This window comes from Trachurus japonicus, chromosome 4 (genome assembly GCF_045865225.1).
Source record: "Trachurus japonicus isolate A0001 chromosome 4, Traja_1.0".
Classification (NCBI taxonomy): domain Eukaryota; kingdom Metazoa; phylum Chordata; class Actinopteri; order Carangiformes; family Carangidae; genus Trachurus; species Trachurus japonicus.
This window is the reverse complement of record NC_140910.1, coordinates 2,957,534-2,980,940: the sequence shown is the minus strand read 5'-3', so window position 1 is coordinate 2,980,940 and position 23,407 is coordinate 2,957,534. Positions and strand designations below refer to the sequence as shown.

The following is a 23,407-nucleotide window of genomic DNA, read 5'->3' as shown; positions in this document are numbered from 1 at the left end:
CTGAGAGAGGATGTACAAAACTACACTCAGACAGTTTTTGGTTCTAAAATCACCCTTATGGATCAGTATGTCCAGTAAAAAACTGAAAGTTTAAAATACATGGCCTTTTGCTTTGTTACCTGTGGGGTGTCCCATTAAAACTCATAAAGGACCAGTTCCATCTTGACACCCACACAGTGAGTCACAGTGAAGACCAGACTAACCTCTGCCTCCCCCTGCAGGATTTTCAGCTGGCGAAGCCTCCGGCCATGCCCTCGAAGAAGGCTGATCAGCCCAGCTTAGCAGGAACCTCAGAGGCATTCAGCTCTTACTTCAGCCGTGTGGGCACCGCCCAGGACACGGACGACTGTGACGACTTTGACATTTCTCAAATGAACCTGACACCGGTCACCTCCACCACACCGTCCACCAACTCACGTAAGCGCGCACTCACCAAGCACACCTGTCTATTCTGAGCAGTGTTGGGCACGTTACTTTAAAAAAGGATTAGTTATATTACCCAAAAGGTAACTAAGTTATTACATTATAAAATGAACTATTGCGTAACTTTTTTATAAAATGCTCAAATATGTCAAATTACTTGGACCCCAACCCTAATCACTGTTTATCTGGAACTAACTAACTCACTCAGTATTCCTCCGCACAGGCAGGCTCCGCAATACTGAGTGAGTTGGTTAGTTCCAGATAAACGTCTTTTTTCCGACCAGTTGATGGACTGCAACTAGGGTTGAAAAATTCCGGGAATTTTCAAAGTTGGAAATTTTCCACGGGAATATATGGGAATTAACAGGCATTTTATTGGGGAGGGGGGTGGTGGTGGTGATAAAGTTCTACTCAGAAAGTAATCCGTTGAAATGTCATGTTTTTTAATTGTATTATTCTGCATGGATGTCTGCTTATGACAAAACAAAATTTTTACATTTATATTTGGATATGACACAGTTTGTTTAAATTACCTCCAATTTCTAGTTAATTCCCATAAATTCCCAATAATTCCCATGGAAAGTTTCCAATTTGGAATATTTCCAAAATTCCCCATCTTAACTTCCCATGGAAACTTTCTGGAAATTTTCCGGAAATTTACTGGAAATTTTCCGCCCCTAACTGTAACAAATGTGTAGTCTATATAACGTAGATTTAAAGGAGTGCATTATTTTGTGACAGGATTTCTTGAGTCAATTACTGTAACAGCGCATCTTATTGTCAGTAATGGTAGCAGCGTTATAACGGGGGAAACAGTAACTTTTTTGATTACTCGTTACTGGATAAAGTATCACCGTTAGTAACGCAATTTATTTATAACGTCGTTATTCCCATCACTGATTCTCAGGCTGTTTTTTTGTTTGTTTTTTCTTTCACGAATCACCACATGGTGTCACTCCATCTGACTCAGCTTTGTCCTCCCACACAGCCCCCACCCCGGCTCCCAGGCAGAGCTCTCCCTCCAAGTCCTCAGCCTCCCATGTCAGTGACCCCCCCACCGACGCCACAGATCCCCCCACAGACGACTCATTTGGGGAAGCGGAGGGCAGCCCCAGTCGCAGTGGAGAGGAGGACGCTGTAAGTTTGTGTGTCTGTCTGTGTGTGTGAGAAGATGACGCGAGCAGTTTGTGGAGTTAGTCGGGTGTGTGTGCCTTTAATAACTCACTCCTTATGCTGCTCTAACCTGCGCAGCCTGCTGAGATCTCCTGATAAATAGCCTTTGCAAAGTATTGGCGGGCCAGGTAATCACTCTGGCTGATTAGGGGCCCATGCTGCTGTGTCCCCTTAGAGTGCGTTTGTGTTGGTATCAATGCGTGTGTGTTACCGTGTGAACGCGAGCCACACCGTGCCTGCATAAGTATGTGGTTCCGTGTGTGTGTGTGTGGTCAACACGGCATTAAATTAGCTGGAGGAATTGTCAGAGACATCATTAAGCTGTTATTAATACCAGCCAGGTAGCATCCATACATCACTACTTCTATACAGACAGACTCATCTCTGCTGAGATGGAGGAGCTGCGATGCCCCAATTCTTCTTCCAGGGGCAATTAATATTTATTTTGCCGGCAGCACCTCAATCTGTGAGAGGAAGAAAGAGAAATTAAGGAGAGACAAGAAGATAAAGAGAGATTCTCTTTGCCTTTGACCAAGTCCTTGTAGAATCACGACTTTGCTACTATTTTCCCTGGTATTTCTCTCTTTATTGTCTCTCTCTCTTTTTTTCTCTTTCTTTCACGGTTTCCACTTTCTTCTCTTCCAGCCGTGAAATATTAGTTTTATGCCTCCAATTCGGCTGTTATTGGAAAAAATAAAGGACTTTCACACTGCTAAAAATGTCACCGGGCCTGACTAACGCACAGAGGATTTATACAACCCAGAGGAGTGAGTGAGTGAGTGAGTGAGCGAGTGAGCGAGTGAGTGAGTGAGTGAGTGAGACAGAAAGAAAGAAAGAAAGAAAGAAAGAGCACAGAACAGAGCAAAGGCAAAAAACAACACTTTGACTCTCTGCAGGATGTTGTGTGAAAAGCGAAGTGTTTGAGGAAAAAAGCAGCAGATCAATAGAACAAACTCCACTGATGCTTTCAGACCAGACCACTGTAAGTGTGTGTGTGTGTGTGTGTGTGTGTGTGTGTGTGTGTGTGTCGCAGTGTGCGTATGTGCTAATGTGTTTCCGAGAAGAGACCAGCGGCGTGGGAGGGAGTGACACACTCCAAATGTCCTTATTTCTCCTTCAGAGTATTGACACCTTTTTCTCTCTGCTTCCTGTTTACATCCACTCTTTTAGTCTGCTCCGTTCCTGCTCTCCTTCTCTCTGATTTATTCTTCTCTTTCTACTTTCCTCTCGTTTCCTTCTCTTCTCCCTCCTTCCGCCAACCTGTCTCTCCACCCTTCTCCTTCCTTCCTCCGCCCTCCTTCTTCTTGCCCTCTTTAGGCGTGTGGTTCTGGGTCGCCCTGTCCCAGTGAGACAGCAGAGCCCAGACCAGACCAGGCCAGTCCAGAGACTGGGAGCTAGATAGCAGAAGGGCAGGGTAGGTATCAGTCCCTCCTCCCTACTAACCCCCCTCCACCCCCTCCACCCCCTCCCTGCTCTGTTCTGTTGTTCTGGTTCACTCCCCACTTATCAAAATGTTGCTGCATCTTATTTCATCTTTCCCTGCTCTCTCATCTCATTTTCACAGTTTGGCATCATCTGTTCTTCTCCTGCTGTCACGCATGCTCAAAGGAATCCAAGTGTTTGACTGGGCTTGAATGGTTTTCAGTGTTTTACTGTGCATGTGTGAGTATTTTGTTGTTTTTATTGTAGCACCACCTGGAGTTGTGTAAGTACCTGTTTATTATGAAGTGGTATTGCATGGGTGACTGGAGTTCATCACGCATGATCAGTTTGTGTGCCCTCATTGTGTCCTGTCTCTGTGACATGCACCTACAGAACGCCCAGCTCCCTGAATAGCAACACATCTGACCGGGAAAAGCCAACAGTGTGTGACGGCCAATCAGAAAGTGTGTGCTTCAGTGGACAGGGCGTCTTCTGGGAGTCACCAACATGCTGATCTTAGATGTTTTAGCTTTAATACAACGGTGACGAGCGCTGTCATTTTATGCATTATGTATGTTTTGTGATGCAATGTGAGTTTTAAATGTGCGTCTCATTGTGAGAGGAGTGAGCTGATGAGGACGAGCAGCTTCTATCACGACAAAGAAAAGTGACGAGGCAGGAAAACTTTCACCCAAGTCCAGCTGGAGAAATATCAACATGCAGTTTTATTAGTCAAGGACACACACACACACACACACACACACACACACAGGGACACACCAAACCAAAGAGGAGAGCCATTTTGATCCCAGCCTCTCAACCCGGTGTCCTCGCCCACTCAATTCCTGACTGTGGCTCCTTAATGATAGCTGCTGGCATTCACACAGGGAAAAATGTAATGGTTTTGTTTTCATCAACTAATACTGAGGTGCCAAGATTAATGACTGCCCCGATATAATTGGCTTTAATTAAAACCCAAGAAGCCTTCTAGTCCCCCCCCCCCTCCACTCCAGGAGAAGAGGGGCTGGCTGAGCCGCCTCTCTCCCCTGTTGGCCGCCGTCCTCATATGCAGCCTGTCTGGAAGCTGCAGGGCAGCAGGTGGATGTGGGCCTTAAGTGGGAGGACGGATAGTGGAGAAGTGAGCGGTGGATCTGGCTGCAGACCCACTGTGTTATGGCCAGAAGCACAAGAGTTATTTCTCTGTAGTATGTGGACTGCTTTGGTCCTGGTCCAATGACGCTGCTCCCATATGGTGTTTACTTGCTCAATCACATCGACTTTAGACATCTTCCCAAACACACACACACACACACACACACACACACACACACACCTGCGCAATAGGCCCAGCTATTCCCCAGACCAGCACACCTGTGATCGATAGTGTCACCACCTGTGCTCATATTGGAGCCAAATTGTGTGTGTGTGTGTGTGTCTGCCGCCGGGCCCACGACCGCCTGTCCTCTCCTCTCCAACCCCCCCTCCCACTGTGTGGCTTCGACAGACATGTGTTCAGGCCGGTGGGGGTGTAAGTGTTTTTTTCTGGGGTGATCTCATCATGTCCAGCGAACGCTCCCGAGTCTCAGCCGTGAAATGGCCTGCTTCCACAGTTCACTGAGCAATCTCACACTGCTGCCCCTGCCCAGGGCCCAGCACTCACACACACACACACACACACATGATGCTTGTGTAGCGCCAGCACATCACTCATACCTCTGCCTACTAGTCCCCCCCGCCCTCCTTCCCATCCGTCGGTCCGTCCTGGGCTGTGGTGGATGGAGGTGCAGTGGGCCTGGTTGGCTGATGCGGGGTGACACCGCCGGGCCGAGCAGCGTGTGCTTGCTGTCGCAGCTCGTCTCAGCCTCTTCGTCACCTCTCTCAGAGCTGCTGGCAGCTACTTTCTGCTGACTGTCTTGGCCTTGGCCGGCCCCACAGTTGAAGCTCTGTATCCCATAACCCACAGCCTCAGCTGGCCCTCCACCGACCCCAAGCCTCTGCTCAGATGTGGAGTGTGGAACAACTTGTTTGCACTGTTTTCATCCAAGACTTGACACTCTGCATATGAGCTGCATTTGGATACAATGCTGCTAATTGTTTTCAATTGATCAATTTATTGGTTTGCCCTGAAAATGTTAGAAAACAGAAAAACAACAATATCCTAGAGTCCAAGTTGACATATTGTTGATTTTTGTGTGACTCACACTTCATTTATTCTCATATAACTACATTTGAGAAGCTGGAACAAGGGAGCGTTTAGTTATTTATGGCAGTGATCAACTATTATCCAATTTCTGCTGATCAATAAGTCTGTTATTGACAACTCAGGATGTTGATCATCTGCACACCATCACCTTTTCCTCTTGACTCCACATTAATGGAGTGGAGTCACTGTATGAGGCTGATCATTAAAGTATATTTCAACATTTTGGCAAATTCACCTTTTGCCATAATCCTAAGGAGTAGGTTCATTACCTTTAATTGTCGGTGCAAGCTGTTTTAAGATCAGCGGGGCAGAGACGTGAGCTGCACGGTAGTTCCACGTTTACCTCATCAAACTACATCAAAATCACGTATCTTAATGAATGAAAACATAAATGATATGGAAATATAGTATATATAGTTCCATACTTTAAAGGGATATTTCAACATTTTGGTAAATTGGCCCATTGCCATAATCCTTATAGTTTTAGAAGTAGGTTCGTTACCTTTAATTGTCGGTGCAAGCTATTTTTCAATCAGCGGGGCAGAGATACGAGCTGCTCAGCTAACGCTACTGACGCATATGGTATTTCCAGCTTTCCCTCATCAAATACACAATCCAACAACTCCAAAACGCTCATGCCGACAAGTTGTTACCTGCACATTCACCACGCTATGAAATAATAATGGAACATTACGAGATGGAGTTGTTTTCGATGCAAATATGTAACCGGAACTACATTTCAGACATGGCTGCTGGGCGGAGTGATTTCAAAAGCAAGTAGTTCTGAGTATTTGCTTCATGTGTTGTAATGTTATAGCCTAGAAATCTAGACGCACCCTAGCAGCAGCAAATATATTTGCTCCGTAGGTGGGTCTAGAAACGAGCCATAGGAACTTTTTGAGTCTCAAACACCGTTTGTGTGAATCACAGCGCTCTATCTGTTTAGAGAGTCGTTGGGCGGGCTTAACGCAATGACGACGTACATTTTAATTGGCTTGGCAGGCTAACGTCATCCTGCTCTTTGCTCTGATTGGTCGTAGCGCTACCCTATTGCGTGCAGAGGCAGTTTGAAAGACAGCCTTCATCCCGCCCCATGGATTGAGCTCTAGGTCAAGGTCTACCGGTCGTTGCCAGACTATACATTTTAGTGATGTAGTCTGGCTTGTCAGGCTAGTAATGTTACATAATTATAGGTTATTATTTCATAGTGTAGCGAATGTGCAGGTCACAACTTGTCCATGAGAGCGTTTTGGAGTTGTTGCATTGTGTATGAAATGTGGAAATACCGTGCAGTTCGTGTCTATGCGGCGCCGATCTAAAAACGTTTGCACCGACAATTAAAGGTAACAAACCTTCTCCTAAAACTGTAGGGATTATGGATTATGAATTTGCCAAAATGTTGAAATATCCCTTTAACTAACACCATCATTAGATGTGTCAGTGCCTCTGACTTTCACCACATGTCATACAGTGTGAGTGAATGGCTGCAGTCACTGGTAGCAGCACTTACTGTTTCAAGTTAGGAGTTGCCCGGGAGACCCCAAACTCTGAACTCCCGTCTCCGCGCCATGTGAGAGAAGCCCCTCAGACTGTAATGGGCCAGTCAGAAGTCTCCAATCAAGTTGTCTGCGTGGCAGATTGAGTGGCTGGCTGTAATTATGTGTACAATAATAAGGGGCCCATTGTGAGTGAGTGCAGCGGGCTCAGTGCTCTGACTGCAGGGTGTTCCATCATCCACTGTTTCCGGCTCAGTTGGAGAGAAATACAGACATGATGACTCATAACTGGTCTTTCGAGGCGCTAGTTTATACCTCTGATTCATACTGGTCCTGGAGGGAACCTAAAGTGGGAGGGAATATGCATGTGCGCACACAATGACACACACAGCAACAATAACTCACAGACACACACACATAAAAAAAAAAGGTTTTGAGAGTGAGGGGTGAATTTTTCAGAGAGGATGAAGTGATTGGACATTCCCTGCAGTGCAGTGTGCTACTGCCACCTGGTGGTTGTGTTCAGTACAGGGAGCTGACAAACCTGCAGGTCTGGATCTCTGCTTGTCTGGTCTTGCAGTGCCGTAGTCGGTTGAGAGGATGAATCAGAAGCTCGGCTCCTCCCTTTTTAATTAGGTTACATCAAGATGAGCTGTAGAGCTGCCGTTAAATTAAGAACCAGACCGGCTTCAGCAGAGAAAATAAAACACGTACGCAACGTCTGATGAGTTTCTCTCTCTCTCTCTCCGTACACAGATGGGGAAGGACCCTCTCTACGCCCAGATCAACAAAGGGAAGAAATAAAGAGACACACAGGAAGACAGACCTGACTGGCACTGAGAGAACAGGAGGAGAACCCTCACCTACACCTGTGTGTGTGTGTGTGTGTGTGTTTGTGTGCGTGCGTGCGCGAGTGTGTGTGTGTGTGTGTGTGTGTAATGTCTGGCACATTTCCCTGCCCAGCCAAGCCCTTCTTCTTCTCCTCCAGCTAACAACCTCCCAGGAGGAAGCTCCACACTCCCTCTATCCGCCTCCTCCTCCTCCTGTGCTTCTCCTCCTCCTCCTCCTCTTCCTCCTCCTCCTCCTCCTCCTCCTCCTCTCTGCAGTCTTCTCTCCTCCTGAGAGGAGAGAGGCCTCTCGGTCATTCACTCCAGGCAGGAGGGATATCAATCACCGAGATGGATCCGGTTCTCCCTCCACTGCGCTGTCTCCTCCTCTCTCTCTCCTCCCTGTGGCGACTCACACCCAGCCTTACAGACATCACCTGATCCTCCCTTCTCTCCCTCCTTCCTTCCTTCTGTCCTTCCTTCCGTCCTTCCCTCCGCCACCCCCACTCCCCCTGCCCACCCCTTTCTCTATCTTCGCTCTCGCACTCCTCCCTCTGCCTCCTGTGTCTGGCCAGAGTCTGTGCTGCCAAGGAGGGACTGAATCAAGCAGTGCCTCTCTATCTCCGACACACACCAACACACACCAACACACACACACACACACCCACACACACTCACACACCCATCGGGATCAGGAGTGATCATCTTAACAAGGACAGAATCTGCATCCGTAGCAGGGAGATCCCGCAAGGAGGAGCTAGACTCTAAAGGAGCCAATGAGGGACAGCCCGTTTCTGGGATCGCTGCTTCTGATTGGTTGGTGATTTGGGGTGTTTTCTCCCCATTTTTTGTGAGTGTCTGCTGGATCACTATGCAGAAACAGACTCTCTGGGAGCTACTCACACACCATTCACACACACCCTACGACAACTCACACACACACACACACACACCCATGCAGTCATTCCTCACTCTCTCTAACATGCACACACACACACACACACACACAGTGATTTGCCAAACGTCTCTCCTCGCAGACAGACTGGTTGAGAGGCCAGAGGACCAGACCCACTGAGGAACGGACCCTGAGAGGGAAGTGTTGCAAGTCGAACAGATTCTGTGATCGAACTCTTCATTCTCTATAGCTTTTGTACAATACCGATTTAAAAAAAAACAAAACAAATTGAAAAATTGAATTTTTATTTTATAAGTCAATCAAGCCGCTGGGGTCAGCTCTATAGGAGTTATAGAGTCAACATGGCTTTAAGGCATCTGATCGTTGGTTTGCCAAACTCATTTTGTAAATAATGATAACAACAACCATTTTGTCCACTGGACTTCTGTGCCATAAAATAGGAAGGCTTTAGTTATGCAAACTCTTGACATTAACCCAAGCAATACCAACATATGTTTTTCTTTTTCCTGTTTCCCCACTGATTTTAGCTCCTCCCTCTAATGTTTCCTTCTTGTGCATGGATGTCGTAGGTCTTTGTCTCAGCCTCACATACTACTCCAGCTCCTAATTTTGCAGCATTGCCTCTGTTTGTCCCACCTTCACTCGTCACTGTTATGTACCAGGCAGATCAGCCTCTGTATGGTTTATGTTCCTGCACCACAAGCCTTTATTCCTATGTTGCAGGGAGCAGATGTGGCCTCACTCACTGTTGCTCAGACTGCTCCTGCCCCCCTCCCTCCCTCCCTCCCTCCATCCCACTCCCTCAGACTAGTCCTTACGACAGCGCGATGCTCTGCCCGACTGGCTGTCTGTCTGTTGGTCAGGTGCCACAACACTTGCTGTCTGTCTGTGTGTGGACAGCAGACTCCTCTGCTACAACTACATCAACTGTGATGCCAGTGACTCCCTATTTTATGGCCAGAGTCCCTATGTCACTCTTTTGGACTGTGATGTTGATTAACTTCAAAATCTGATGACTAGAAGACAAGAAAGACGTTGAATAAAAAGGGAAACATTGCTGTTTGAGTACATAACATTTCTAGACCTATTTTAACTTTACCTCAGCTAACAGTTTCTTAATGTAAATTGACGCATTATTTTTATCTTGATGAATATGACATTCTACAGTGGGTTTTTAGATGATTTTTTGGTTCTCTCTTGATTTACGTATTCCACCATGTATTACTGTTACAAATAAACACATCCCAAATGACTAATGTGTCTTTTTATGTGTCTTTATATCTCTACCCCTGTGTGTGTATGTGTGTATGAGAGAGAGAGAGTGAGCCTAATGGTGTGTGTCTGGCAGAGGTGACCCCAAGTGTGTCTTTAGTTGGTGTAGAGCAAGTGCCACAGTATTTTGTTGTAATTTAACACGGCTCTAATGGCCTGTCACATTCTGCTGCACCAGCATCCTCTAATGCAAGCTGTCATGAGCTTTATTAGAAACCAAACTTCAGCCTCCTTATGCCTGATTTGCTTCCCTCCTCCTGCCCGTGGAATAAGACGAGGCATGAAAACAACTTTTTTAAATTCCGTGTTTTGCAGGACAAACTGAAACTCTGCTGACTTTAAGTGTAAGTTCACCTAAATGACAAGAAAACACATTTTCTCCATTACCAGGAATAGTATCTGGTACCTGTCAGTTTCAGTTTTAGAGATATTCATCTGAAGGGTTTCTGCTACCAGCCATGCACACTGCTGAAGCGAATAGATTTCTGCTCAAGGTTTTTAAAGCACTGAAAGACTACATTCGACAGTGGTGTGTCTCTCGGAGAACTCTGTCCCAGGTAATCCACAAACCTCACTGTCAGCAGTTTTCTCTGGGACTATTTCCTTTGTGAGAACTGTCAGAGGCCTGTCAGCAGTGAGGTGTGTGGATTGTCGGGGAAGCTGGCACATTATTTCTGGGAAGACGAGCTGCAGTTGAATTTTTTTATTTTTTTTATTTTTTTAACCTGTGAGCACCACAAATAAAATCCCATTCACTTCCGAGTGTAAACCAATGTCCCCAAACCTCTGCAGGTAAAAATAAGTGATTTACATGGAGAGATGTAACCTATGTGGACAAGTTGCTTTGGTAAGTTGACTTTAAAATCTGCAAGTCATGTCCACTGCTAAGGTCCAATATAGTCTAAAGGTTGTGTTCTCTGTTTTTGAAGCAGGTCCATAATAGGTTCTATATCAATACTGAACGTATCACAGCCTCAGTCCACAGAGAAATACACAGCCTTGAAACCATGCAGCTTTCAAGACTTCTGTAACTTTGTGATGTCACAACAAAGCAGTTACCACTTTCAGCCATGTCCCAAACCCCACCCACCTGGATCCATTATCCAATCCTGCAGGATTTTGGTCTCTCTGGGTATTTTACTTGAAATATGCTATATATTTTTATTGGATCACTTACAAAACAGTCCTGCAGGGAGAAGCCTGAAAACACAGGAATAGAGTCAAATATAGAAGCTTATAGACCTAATCTTATGAGTCTGACAGTACAGCTACACAGAGACATTGTTTGTAATCAATCGACAGTCCTCTCAGCTGTAGTACTGTGTGTCAGGCTGACTTTAGGCCTGTAGCTACTGAGCTGTTGTGTTGGTCCCTGACACACCCATCATGACAGGTTATTCTGGCAGAGAGACGGGATATGAATATGAATATCCTTCAAACTGTCCTCTGGAAGCTGTGTCTGTAACATGTTGTTTTTATGTCATATTGTAAATGCCTTTTTAAACACTTAATTGTTCTGTCTGTGTAACCAACTTGGAATGCTGCCCGACCTCTTTGTTTCCTCTCCTCCATGTTTGCCTTGAAGATTCACTGTAAGCCAACAGAGGACAAATCACATATGAAGCCTATAATGATAGATCACCACAAACAGCAAAATCAACATATATAATGTTCAGTGTAGAAAAGAGTCGCAGGTTAAACAGAGGCAAACTCAACTAGCTCCAGGTGTCATGACAGTGACTCACTCACTGAGCCTGGCGACATTCCTGAGCATTAAAAAAAAAAAAAAATCAGAGCACTGTGAGACTGTGAGGCGTTCAATTCTCCGCCAGAGCAGGACCCGTTTGACGAGACGGACTAGAGATGAATGAGTGTATTCACACTCATCCTCATTCCTCCACTGAAACCGTGTCCTGTGCGCACGGGGCGCACACCTGTTTCGACCAGAGCAGAAGCAACGCGCAATGATCTGAGACGGATCGACAACAGCGCTGGCAGAAGTTTTTGTTGGTGGTGAATCTTCATCACACACAGGATGAGAGCGTGAAGGACAAACTGACTGGACTTCATCTGATTGACCAAACAGGCCTCCGTTGTTTCGGTGGATATTTTAGCGCACGATGGAACCGGTAGGTCATCCTGTAATATCTTCATATCTTTGCACTCCAGTGGTCTGATTATAACTTAGTTATATCACTGCTGTAATCGCCATTTGTGTTGTGGGTGTCTGACCTTTTGTCATAATGTATTTTCAACTGTCACTTCACATGAATCATAAGTGACCTGAGGCTGATTTAAGAACATTCATCATACAAATGTAATGTGAGTGTTGTAATTATCTTGTTGAGACTGATCATCACTGATCAGGTCGGTCTATTTTCTGAGAGAAACACTCATTAACCTGCGAACAGTATAAAGACATCGCCTTGTTTTAGCTGTGTAGCCTGTACTCATTTATCCATGAAAGTGAGACTTACAGTAGGCCCTCTTTGTTAAAATATTGTCAAACACACAAGGTAATCAGTGTAAGTCCTGATAATTGCAGACTGTCCAACCTGATATTGTGTAACCCTTTCACTAGGAAAACACACTGGATTTTAAGGCTCTGAGGGCCAAGTTCCAGGATGAGGAACTGCTCCTGAAGCCTCCCAGGATCAAACCTGCTCTCCCAGAGAAACCAAAAGTAGTCCCTCCCCCTCAGAGCCCTACTCATCATCTCCCTGCAGGAGCACGCCCCTCCCTGCTCACCTCCATCAGCCAGAGCTTGGAAGGAAGAACAGCGGGAGCCCCAAGAGTGGTCTTCAAGGACGACAAGAAGGAGGCCAAGAAGCCTCTGATCCAGATAAACACTAAGGGAAAAGAGAAGAGCGATGTGAAGCTGAAGCTCGGTAAAGACAAGACCAAGGGAAATAAAGTGAAGGACGATGACGATTCTTCGGTTCAGAAGAAGAAGAAAGAGAACGGTAAAGACACGGCAGAGCTGGTGCCAGCCACGCCTCCACCTAAGACCTCATCAACCAAGAAGAAGGGTTTCCTTGGTTTCAAGAGGTCATTAAAGAGAGATTCAATGCAGGTGGCAGAAGACCCCATCCTGGACATGCCCAGTTCAGATGTTCCAGGACTCGCTCCGCTTGTCCCCGTCCCCTCTGGCTTCGGGGACACACCCCCAGAGCCTGAAATCTCTGCACCAAAGGCCCTTATGCCAAACATCCCGACTATACCTGACTACAGTGCCATAGTGAAACCCACCCCACCCTCTATTATCCCAGCCTCTACGGACCTTGCCCCTCCTCCTGCCTTTATTCCTGATCACCCAGCTCCTGAGGCCACAACCCCAGACAGCGAGACCCCACCTGAGATAGAAACTCCTGCACAGTCTCTCTCCAGACCCAACAGCCAAAACACAATCACTGCCCCTACCCCCCCACCCAGCGCTGTTATCTCTGCTCCTCCGCCAGTAGCCTCCACTCCTGAGGCCGAGGCTGCATCAGGGCCTGATATAGAGGCTATAATCAACGCTGCAGTGGAGAAGCCCCCTCCTCAAGTGGCAGACCTGCTATCCAACGCATCATCCCCTAAACTCGAGCGTCCCATCTCTGCGCTCTCGGCCCTGGAGAGGGCAGAGGACAAGAACCCGGGGAAACGGACTTCCCCAGCTGACCAGAGAATCTTAAACGCTCTGGAGAAGGCTCGTAAGAAGGCGACCAGGTAAACACCACGCGGAGCAGCTGGTCCACGTTGTGACTTGTTTATTGTAGTCTACTGTTGAATGCTAATAGCTTCCATGATCTCCTCTGCTCTTAGCCCCATCTCATCTTACTCCATCACCCCTCCACCTGAAGAGCTCTCCCCTCCTCAGAGCCCCTCTCACTCTTTCCCAGATCTTCCACCCATTGATTATCAAGCAGGGAACTCGCGCTCAGCGAAACCAGTTAACGGCATCGACCAGCGTAAGCCCACACTCTGACCTCTGACCTCTTCTCTTCTCTTCTCCTGCTTGCTTTTTTGCTTTCAGCTGATTTTCGGTGACTTTCCTTCTTTTCCTGTTTACTTCTTTTTCTCACTTGATGCGAGAACATGCCTCTTCTTCACGACATCCGGTATGCGCTGCACAGGTGCAGAACATGATTTGTTAATGCAGGCTGTCAAGTATACCGAACATCTGGAATGTGTACCATGGTTTATGACACAGAGTTACACAGGGTTGGTTCGGAACACATACACACACACACACATACTCATACACACAATGAAAACAAGCATGGCATTCCTTTTTAAGTGCAGTAGGCAGGGCAGAGCTGCACAAGTATGTCAGCAATGACAGGAGCACGTCCATCATGGAGACAGTGAAAAACTCATGAATGTCTGTCAGTGCATCTGCTCATTGTAACAGTAATTGTGCACATATCAGTTATAAACAACTGTTTGTCTTTTATCCTATTGCTCTGTCATTATATCTATATAGCACTTGTTGTGCATGTATGTCCAAGGAAACGAACATTTAAGTGGAACATATAATCATGTTAAGTGGATCATTTGGATGGTTTCTTGTCAGTGCAGTTTCAGGAAGATTGAAGAGATATACTTTGTGCTGTAATTAGTTCAAATCACTTAGTACCTTTTAAGTCCTCTTCCAGCTGTTCTGGTTTCACGTTTATAATTACATTATTTCCACTCTGCAAAGTTGAATCACAACAACCTTCACTGTGTGTTCAACTGGTTTGGTTTCCAGATTCTTTCACTCTGTCTGCCAGAGATTTTGAGTGGGTCCTGGCTGTCAATCCTACCAACGTGTTCAGAGTCCTCTATTAAGTCTAATGTAATGTAACTGTTTGCAGGACAAGCCTCTCCAGTGCCAGGGGGCGTCACCGATGATGGGTCTGATGTTGTGCCGGAGCTGTTGGTGGTTCCCCCTCCTCCACAGAAGCCTGCCAGACCTCTCTCTGTCAACTTGAATGAATTTACCCCTCCTCGTCCTGCGGGGGATAATGGTGCAGACATCTCACCATTAGACTTTAGAATTTGTGAAACCCAAGTTTCAGCCACCCACTAACAGCCTTTCTCATATTGTTTCTCCCCCCACATGCAGAGATCCTTGCTTCTGCCGACTTCTCAGAGACAGACATCCCTGAGTTTGATGAGGAGACTTCAGATGCTCATTCTCCAGAGCTGCAGGACTCAGAGTGGGGGAACAGGGAGTACACTGGTCCAGATACTGTGGACAGCCAGGACCTTTCAGAGATTTACAGCAATGGCATATCTGCTCCAGGAGCTGAGCTCCATGCAGGGTCAGGGCTGGATGAGGAATACCAAGATTTTCCGCTCCCAAAGTCCTCTTTCCCTGTCCCTCAAGAGTCTCCATCAGTGACGGGGTAAGACACATGAATTAAAGTCACATCTCTTTGCTTTGACATAGTTGGTCATCCCTGACAACCCTCACTCCTATGCCCCAATCAGGCCTAAAGCTGCAGTTGGCAACAACGTGTACAAGAGCACAGAAAACATCTATGAGGACATTGCCACCTCTGCCACTAAGAAGAAAGGAAAGACTGATAACGGCAAGAAACGCAAAGGCCCTCCAAAGAGTAAGGACTTTTCTTGGAAAACATGCCATATCCAAGCATTTATATCAATAAGCTCAATAACAATCAGAATCAACCAGTTGTGTTAATGTTCACTTCGACTCAGTGGTAGTGTGTGAAGTTAAACTACAGCCTGAGCTCCACAAAGCCTTTCTAGAAAAATGTGAGTTATTAATAAGATCCTACCATGACTTCAGTTTATTCTGTTTGAGGTCTCTCAGTTTACTTTTTTCTCTTGTTCTTTGAAGTGCTTGTGTTTTGAAGTGTTGATCCAAAAGGGGATATATTTGTGGTTTTACTGTAAGAAGCAAAAAGTCCATCTGAGTGTAGTTTTACATCTTCTCTCTTTTGCTCTTGAGCTCTTGTAACAACAGTTTGGTGAGCCAATCAGAAGAGAGAAGGATGTGAGTCTCTTTTCTAATTGGCTGACTGTTTTTTGAGTGATCCAACAGAATAGAGCAGATTTCAGGTTAAAAAAAAAATTAAAGAAACGAAATCCTGTGAAGTTGGATGGTGGATCCAGGTTTTAGTTTACGTTATTAAGATCCCCATTGGCTGCAGCAAAACCACAGCTATTCTTCCTGGAGTCCAACAGAATTATATGTACAGTAAGAAAACATAAAAACAGAAACATTATAAAAGCAAACAAAACAAAAAGCAAAGGGAGCTTTACACTTCCTCACATCTTGATATATGCATTCTGAGACACTATATCATATAACCTTGTGCATTATACATATAGACATAATATACCACATGCTAGCCTATATACCAATCAATATTACACCCATACATACTGTATACATATACATATCATATACATTTTAAGGCTCAGTCTATGTGCATTTCTGTGTGGACTGAGGCTTTAATACTTTCCCAGTTTTAATAGAGAACCTACCTGACTTATGATCAAAGAACATATGGGCAGTTGCCTTATTATCATGTGGGACCTTTGAGATGATGATAAATGGTAGGGTTACTCTCATCACACATAGATCTCATAAGTGTATCTGCCGACTGTAAGTGTATCTGTCGACTGTTGTTTTAATCTTATGAATCTGTTATCTGAATTGTAACAGAACTGAACCTGATCATAATGATCTGAGCTTCTCTTTTGTTCTCAATTTGTTCAAACACTTTTTAAAAAACATCTTGTGTGTTCACCACAGATCCTTATGATGAGGCACCACAGCCGACAGTAAGTAGCTGTTTTACATTACAAACCAAGTGTTGCTTATCTGTTTGAGATTCTAATGACTTTGTGTAAAAGGGTTCAAACCTTATCTGTTTGTCGGTGTTTACAGAATGAAGAAAAGAGCAAGACGGGCAGGTTTGGCAAGTAAGGCCTTATTTTCTGACCCACTTCTCAGTTACCCCACAGATACTGATAGTGAAGACACAATCTGGCCTGCTTTTGTTTTCCTCAACAATCTCCTTTGCCATTTAAACTCACTGCCAGGATTAACCTGAATGAACACAATGGTGTCCCTCGCTCTGTTTTTCTTCTTCTGCAGGATTGACAAGAAAGCTGCAGCAGAGGGGCCAGACGAGAAAGAGCTGAAGAAGAAAGAGAAGCAGCGACTGGAAAAGGAGAAGAAAGAACTGAAGGAGAAACAGGAGCGTGAAAAAAAAGAGCAAAAAGAGAGGGAGAAGAAAGAGAACGAGCTGAAGAAGAAATTCAAAGTGAGTGAAGTTGTTTGTCTGAGATCGGAGGTATGGAAATTGAGAGTGGCGGGGGTGGGCGGGGTGCATGTCTTGGCATAAAAACCTGTCCGGATTCATTCCTCCCAGTGGAAGAGTTGAGCAGAGGAACACGTGTCTGTGTTGTTGATTTTATGAGCTTGACCTCTGCAACACACAATTAACTAACTAGTTGTGACAATCACCATAAATGTCAAGGGAAACCACCAGGGTCTTCGAAAGAACATCACACACTAATATACAGTGCCTTGCAAAGTATTCACACCCCTTGAACTTTCCACATTTTGTCACGTTGCAACCACAAACCTAAATGTATTTTTTGGGGATTTTATGTGATAGACCAACACAAAGTATAATAATAATAAATAATTGTGAAGTGGAAGGAAAATGATACATGGTGTTCAAGATCTTTTACAAATCAAAGACCAAAACTGAACTACATGCAAAACACTGCTATGTGTGGCAGAAACCTACTGTAACACTGCACATGAACCTGAACACACCATCCACTGTGAAACACGGTGGTGGCAGCGTCAGGCTGTGGGGAGGCTTTTCTTCAGGGTTGATGGAAGATGGATGGAGCTAAATACAGGACAATCCTGGAGGAAAAGCTGTTGGGGGCAGAAAAAGACTTGAGACTGGGACGGAGGTTCACCTTCCAGCAGGACAAGCACCCTAAACACACAGCCAGAGCTACAGTGGACTGGTTTACATCAGAGCATGTCCATGTGTTAGAACGTCCCAGTCAGAGTCCAGACCTCAATCCTGTTGAGAATCTGTGGCAAGACTTGAAAACTGCTGTTCACAGACGCTCTCCATCCAATCTGACTCAACTAGAACTGTTCCGTAAAGAAGAATGGGAAAAGTTTCAGCGTGTAGATGCGAGACAAACCCCAAAAGACTTGTAGGTGTAATTGCAGCCAAAGTATTGACTCAGGGGGCTGAATACATATGGACGATACACTTTTCAGATTTTTACATAATTTTCCTTCCACTTTACAATTATGCACTACTTTGTGTTGGTCTATCACATAAAATCCCAATAAAATACATTTGTACATACATATACAAGTTTGTGGTTGTAATATCAAGGGGTATAAATATTTTTGCAAGGCATTGTACAATGATGAAGCCAAATAAAGACACATTATCCTTGTGAACCTGAGCCTTCAAGCTGTTACTGTGTGTCTAGATCACAGGACAGGAGGATGCCATGTACCAGGCAAAGGTAACCGTGACAACAAAAGGACGCAAGAACGATCTCCCCGTCAAGACCGACGACATCATCAGCATCATCCGAACAACCAACTGCCCCAAAGGGAAGTGGCTGGCCCGGGACAGCAGCAACAACTGTGAGTTTTTCTTTTCCTCCACTCATTGTATATTATTTATTTCTTTATCATATTATTTAGCATGATATGGTATCAGATTGCACTATAACTACATGGTGTTACATTATATGTATATGTAGTAGGTACACACACTCTTTGTGTTCTGCTTTAATTATTTAAAGGGATAGTTCAACATTTTGGCAAATTGGCCCATTGCCATAATCCCTATAGTCTTAAGAGTGGGTTTGTTACCTAATTGTTAACTAATAAGCTATTTTTAGAACGGCGGAGCAGAGCCGTGAGCTGCTTAGAGCTACTCTATGGAGGTTAATGGGATTTCTTGGTTTCCCTCATCAAACTCATCAAATACACAATCCAACAAGTTGTGACCTGCACATTCACCACGCTATGAGATAATAACAGAAGGTTACCATGTCTTTATGTTTGCCATTTATATTGCGCAATAAAAAAAAAACAAAAAAAACACTGAGTTACACTGTGACAAGTAAAGTTAACACTCCAGTAGCTGAGTGAACTGTGAGTTCAGTTTAGTGTGTCCTGTAGTCCATAACTGTGTGTGGATCCCAGCAGTGAGTGTGCAAGTGTGTTTTCCAGATGGCTACGTTGCAGTGGATCATGTGGAGCTGGACATCAAGGAGATGTTGGAGCTTGGGAAGAAGGCCGCAGAAAACCGCAAGACCATCGTGATGGAGGAGGAGGTTCCTAGGACAGGCAGCAGGTACGTGAGCTCGTTCTCACTCATCTCTCATCACACTGTGGAGCTAAAAAAAAACAACAATGATTTAGAGCTGTTTGTGTCTCTTTTCCTCAGGGGGTCAAACCACTACCCACACTCAGAAAGCTGTAAGTATCCTATCTTCTCACTCGTGCTCTCAGCGTGTATGTGATGATGTGCTCGGCAGCGGTTTGATGTCGATGTCTATGTGTGTGTAGTCACAGATGACAGTGAGGACTGGACCGGTGAGGATGATGAAACCATTTCTCCCGCCCATGAAACTACGAACCCACTGGCTCCAGCGTAAGTCGCCTTTGTCTGAGTGAATTCTTCGGTTTCAGAGATTTCTATCTACACTACAGTCATCTTTTATGTTTCTTCTTACTCTTTGTCTTCCACTGCAGGGGCCACACCAGGACACTGTCCATGCCAGATATGGGTAAGAATGTCCATCACAGATAAACATCCATAAGTCTACTTCTTTATAACTGAAAGGGATAATTCAACACTTTGGCAAATTGGCCCATTGCCATAATCCCTATAGTTTTCGGAGTAGGTTCGTTACCTTTAATTGTAGGTGCAAGCTATTTTTAGAACGGCAGAGCAGAGCCGCGAGCTGCTCAGAGCTACGCTACGGAGGCTCATGGGATTTCTTGGTTTCCTTCATCAAACTCATCAAATACACAATCCAACAACTCAAAAATGCTCTGGTGACAAGTTGTGACCTGCACATTCACCACACTATGAGATAATAACAGAACGTGAGTTGTTTTCAAGGCAAATGCAGAGACCGCTTGCCGAAAAACTGCCCCCGACGGGAAGGCGCATCAGCGATTTTGCATGAATTTACCTCAAAAACAACTCTGTCTCGTAACATTCCATTATTATCTCATAGTGTGTGATAAGTAAGTGGATTATATATTCATCTATCTTCCACTTGATTTCTTCTCAGGAAACAAAGATCTGAGCGTAAACCACCAGCACAGTCACAGTGACCTCAGCGCTGACAGCTCCCACATGCAGTGAGTTCACCTGTCGCTCTCTTATGCTCTTACACACACACACACACACACACAGTACACACATAAGCAGAGTGTGGAAATGCAGGATATTTGTGTTTGTCTTTTAATCAGAGCGAGACATGAAGCACTTCAGAAGCTGGCGACGTTTTTCCACTCACCCGTACCTGTGGCACCGGCTCCCAGGTGGGCTTTATACACAAACATGCACACGCACACAGACACACATTCATGAATGCACACACACACACACACACACACACACACACACACAAACATGTACAGGTGAGGTTTTAATTTATTATTTTCCTTTCTTTATTACAGTATCACTGAACTGGAGTCAAGTAAGTGATATTTTTATTGTACTATATTGAGTGTAATGTAAATGTCCTGTAACAGCATTAATAACATTATATCAATTATGGAATAATCACTTTATCCATCATCTCTGGTTCTATTTCAGGTCCTGAGCCGGTGAAAGCAGAGGCCGTTCACCTGTAAGTAAACACAGACAGAAAAATGCTGAGCATGTTGTGCAATGTGCGGACGGGCAAGTTTCTTTTCTCTGTGGCCTGCACTTGGTTGCTGAGCATGAAAAGAGAGAATGTTTCATTCTTTTTGTTGCTGAGAGACAGACACACAGGGAAGTAGCCGCTGGAGAATGACTCAGCTCTATGTTGGTGTCATGTTCATGGTCACATGGAGGTGACCCTCCTCTGTCACTGCTGGTGCAGTAGACAACACGGAGGAACCTGCAAACTGTACACAGACAGAACAATGACAGGTGTAAGAGGAAATGATGAGTTATCTCTCGTCTGTTTTGCACAGGCCCGAGCCAAGTGAGACGCAGGATGTGGACTTTGATGGTCCTGACCTGCTCATCTTACCCCCCCCTGACCTGTACGCCGACCTCACCACAGAGTAGCTGCTACGAATCAAGGTGAGGATGAGTAACCTGGACTCCTGGTTTATTCACACATTATGAGAATAATAAAGAGTTTAAACATTGTGCAGGAGGCAAAAAACAGAAAAAGCCAAACAAGGCTTATAAAGATACCTCCCCAGTCCCCTATATAAACAACAATGGTCTTATATGTGTCAGGACTAAGTGATAATACAGAAATTGAGCATATTACATAGGAAAATTAAAGACACAGATTTGCGGATCCAAAAAAGTGCTACAAATCTTTTTTGAACAATGATCGTGTAGATGTTAAGTGTAGTGATGTGGGCAGATTGTTCCAAAGAGATGGTCCTCTGTATTTTGAAGTGTATTGATTGAGGGAAGTCCGACAATATGGAAGATGAACGTTGGTACAGTAGTTGATAAGTTGAATTTTACTGGAAAGAGGAGCAGAAGAGTCGCTTTCTTTTAGCAAAAATAATCATTCTCAAAAATTTCTTTTGAAAGAGCAAAATCTTGTTGAGAAAAGTGGGACATGTTGCCGCCCACACAGTGTTCCAATACATAATATGAGGATGAATTTAGCTGTTAAAAAAAGTTAAAACACAAGGGTATGCATTCGTCTTTTTACAGACAAATTCAATGTGGTATTTCCATGTTAACTTTTCATCTACTGTGACTGCTAGGAATTTAATGTGAGGAATATGAGCTATGTCAATATTGTCTATAAATATATTTTTCTTTTGTATACCTATTTTTATTTTCATTACAACATATCATGAATTTAGATTTGTTCATCTGAAACCATTTAGAGCTTCATCATGTTTATTTTTTCTCTCTGTCACAGCACAACGAAAAGAATCTGGGCAGAAGAAACAGGATTTGTGTATGGTGTTATTATTCACACTGTGGCTCATGTCAGTCACCTACTATTGTGACAGTATACACCCCCCCCCATTCCCCTCAATATGACCTGATGTATCTATTGACCTTGTTCATGGATCGTGTATGATGACTTACAAGAAGAACAGGAAGTGGGGATTTTTTTTCAACCATTGACCTCTATCGGAAATCTTCCTGCACCGTTTCTGTTCATTGAGACGTTCAGTGTGAAACCAGTCTGGCTGGTGGCTCCAAGGGACCAGGATGAGCTGCTGATCCTACAGCCCCCTCACAGGTTTTCTGAGTTCTGTGATACTGTCAGGAAAATGTGTCACTTTCATGTGTGAATACCAAAGAAAAATCAATACAACATGCTAGGAGTAAAAGGAGGACAAAGGCAAAAAAAAAAAAAAAAAATCTCACACCAGCATATTTTTCTTGCCAAACTCCTGCAGTGAAAAACAGGTAGAAACTGTTTTCTTATCCTTTTCACCCACATTTCTAGTAACTATCAGTCCTCCATCCACCAGGCCATTTCTCAGGCTCAGTATCAAAACACAGTAAGTTACCAGTGTCTGAGACTTTACCTAACACCTTACAGTAGCAAACAATAAAACAGTAACATTTTTCCCCCTTTTGGCCAGTGACAATCATAAAACCCCACAAATGATGTTTTCATTCACGCCCCTGTTATATCTGTGTTTAAGTGTTTTTTTCTACTTTGTAATTACACTCATTATTTTGTGAACACATAGTATGAACGTGCCTATGCCCTATGTATGTAAAGGCTTACTTTGTAAGATATCAGGTTAATGTAATGATCTGTAAGCTTTAGAATCCACAGGTGCCAGCTGTTGTGTCTTAATAGGGATAGTTCAACATTTTGGCATCGCCCATTGCCATAATCCTTATAGTCATAGCAGTAGGTCCATTACCTTTAATTGTCGGTGTAAGCTATTTTTAGAACGTCAGAGCAGAGCCGCAAGCTGCTCAGAGCTACGCTACGGAGGCTAATGGGATTTCTTGGTTTCCCTCATCAAACTCATCAAATACACAATCTAACAACTCCAGCGGTTTTGCATGAATTTACCTCGAAAACAACTCTGTCTTGTCACGTTATCTCAAAGCGTGGTGAATGTGCAGGTCACAACTTGTCCACCAGAGCGTTTTGGAGTTGTTGGATTGTGTATTTGATGAGTCTGATGAGGGAAACCAAGAAATCCCATTAGCCTCCGTAGCGTAGCTCTGAGCAGCTCACAGCTCTGCTCCGCCGTTCTAAAAATAGCTTGCATCGACAAATAAAGGTAACGAACCTACTGCTAATGGGCCAATTGGGCCAAAAATGTTGAACTATCCCTTTAACAGTCTTAGGTCAAACTGTTTTTGTTTCCATGGAGCTGATATCTGGCAGGTATCACTTTTATGTGCATCTTATTTTCTAGGACTTTCCCTCAAGCTAATGAAAACTAAGTATTACAGAGAGAGGAGGAAGTAAATCACCTGGGGTCGTGTTGATGTAA

At 44.5% G+C, this 23,407-nt stretch overlaps 2 protein-coding genes across 7 annotated transcripts in view; both read left to right on the top strand.

The window, feature by feature from the left end:
- dab1a (DAB adaptor protein 1a) overlaps positions 1–9,716 on the top strand; it is a 95,815-nt gene extending 86,099 nt beyond the window's left edge. For 3 of the 6 annotated variants that reach the window (XM_085773413.1, XM_085773411.1, XM_085773408.1), the window contains 4 exons: positions 222–417; positions 1,412–1,560; positions 2,914–3,010; positions 7,474–7,511. In XM_085773413.1, coding sequence (XP_085629539.1) covers positions 222–417; positions 1,412–1,560; positions 2,914–2,994 — 426 coding nt within the window. In that variant the 3' untranslated portion in view covers positions 2,995–3,010; positions 7,474–7,511. Of the gene's footprint in view, positions 1–221; positions 418–1,411; positions 1,561–2,913; positions 3,011–7,473 lie in introns of all 6 variants that reach the window. The other 3 variants (XM_085773412.1, XM_085773410.1, XM_085773409.1) reach the window with 1 other exon arrangement.
- Positions 9,717–11,583: 1,867 nt separating this feature from the next.
- LOC146988256 (uncharacterized) lies at positions 11,584–22,745 on the top strand. Its single transcript, XM_085775312.1, has 20 exons — positions 11,584–11,861; positions 12,314–13,440; positions 13,537–13,682; positions 14,571–14,723; positions 14,822–15,104; positions 15,190–15,317; positions 16,484–16,512; positions 16,619–16,653; positions 16,829–16,997; positions 18,208–18,367; positions 18,962–19,085; positions 19,179–19,210; positions 19,301–19,385; positions 19,487–19,521; positions 20,035–20,104; positions 20,216–20,287; positions 20,426–20,445; positions 20,565–20,598; positions 20,930–21,041; positions 21,853–22,745. The coding sequence occupies exons 1-19, from the start codon at positions 11,853–11,855 to the stop codon at positions 21,024–21,026; spliced, it is 2,808 nt and encodes a 935-aa protein (XP_085631438.1). The 5' UTR covers positions 11,584–11,852; the 3' UTR covers positions 21,027–21,041; positions 21,853–22,745.
- The last annotated feature ends 662 nt before the right edge of the window (positions 22,746–23,407 follow it).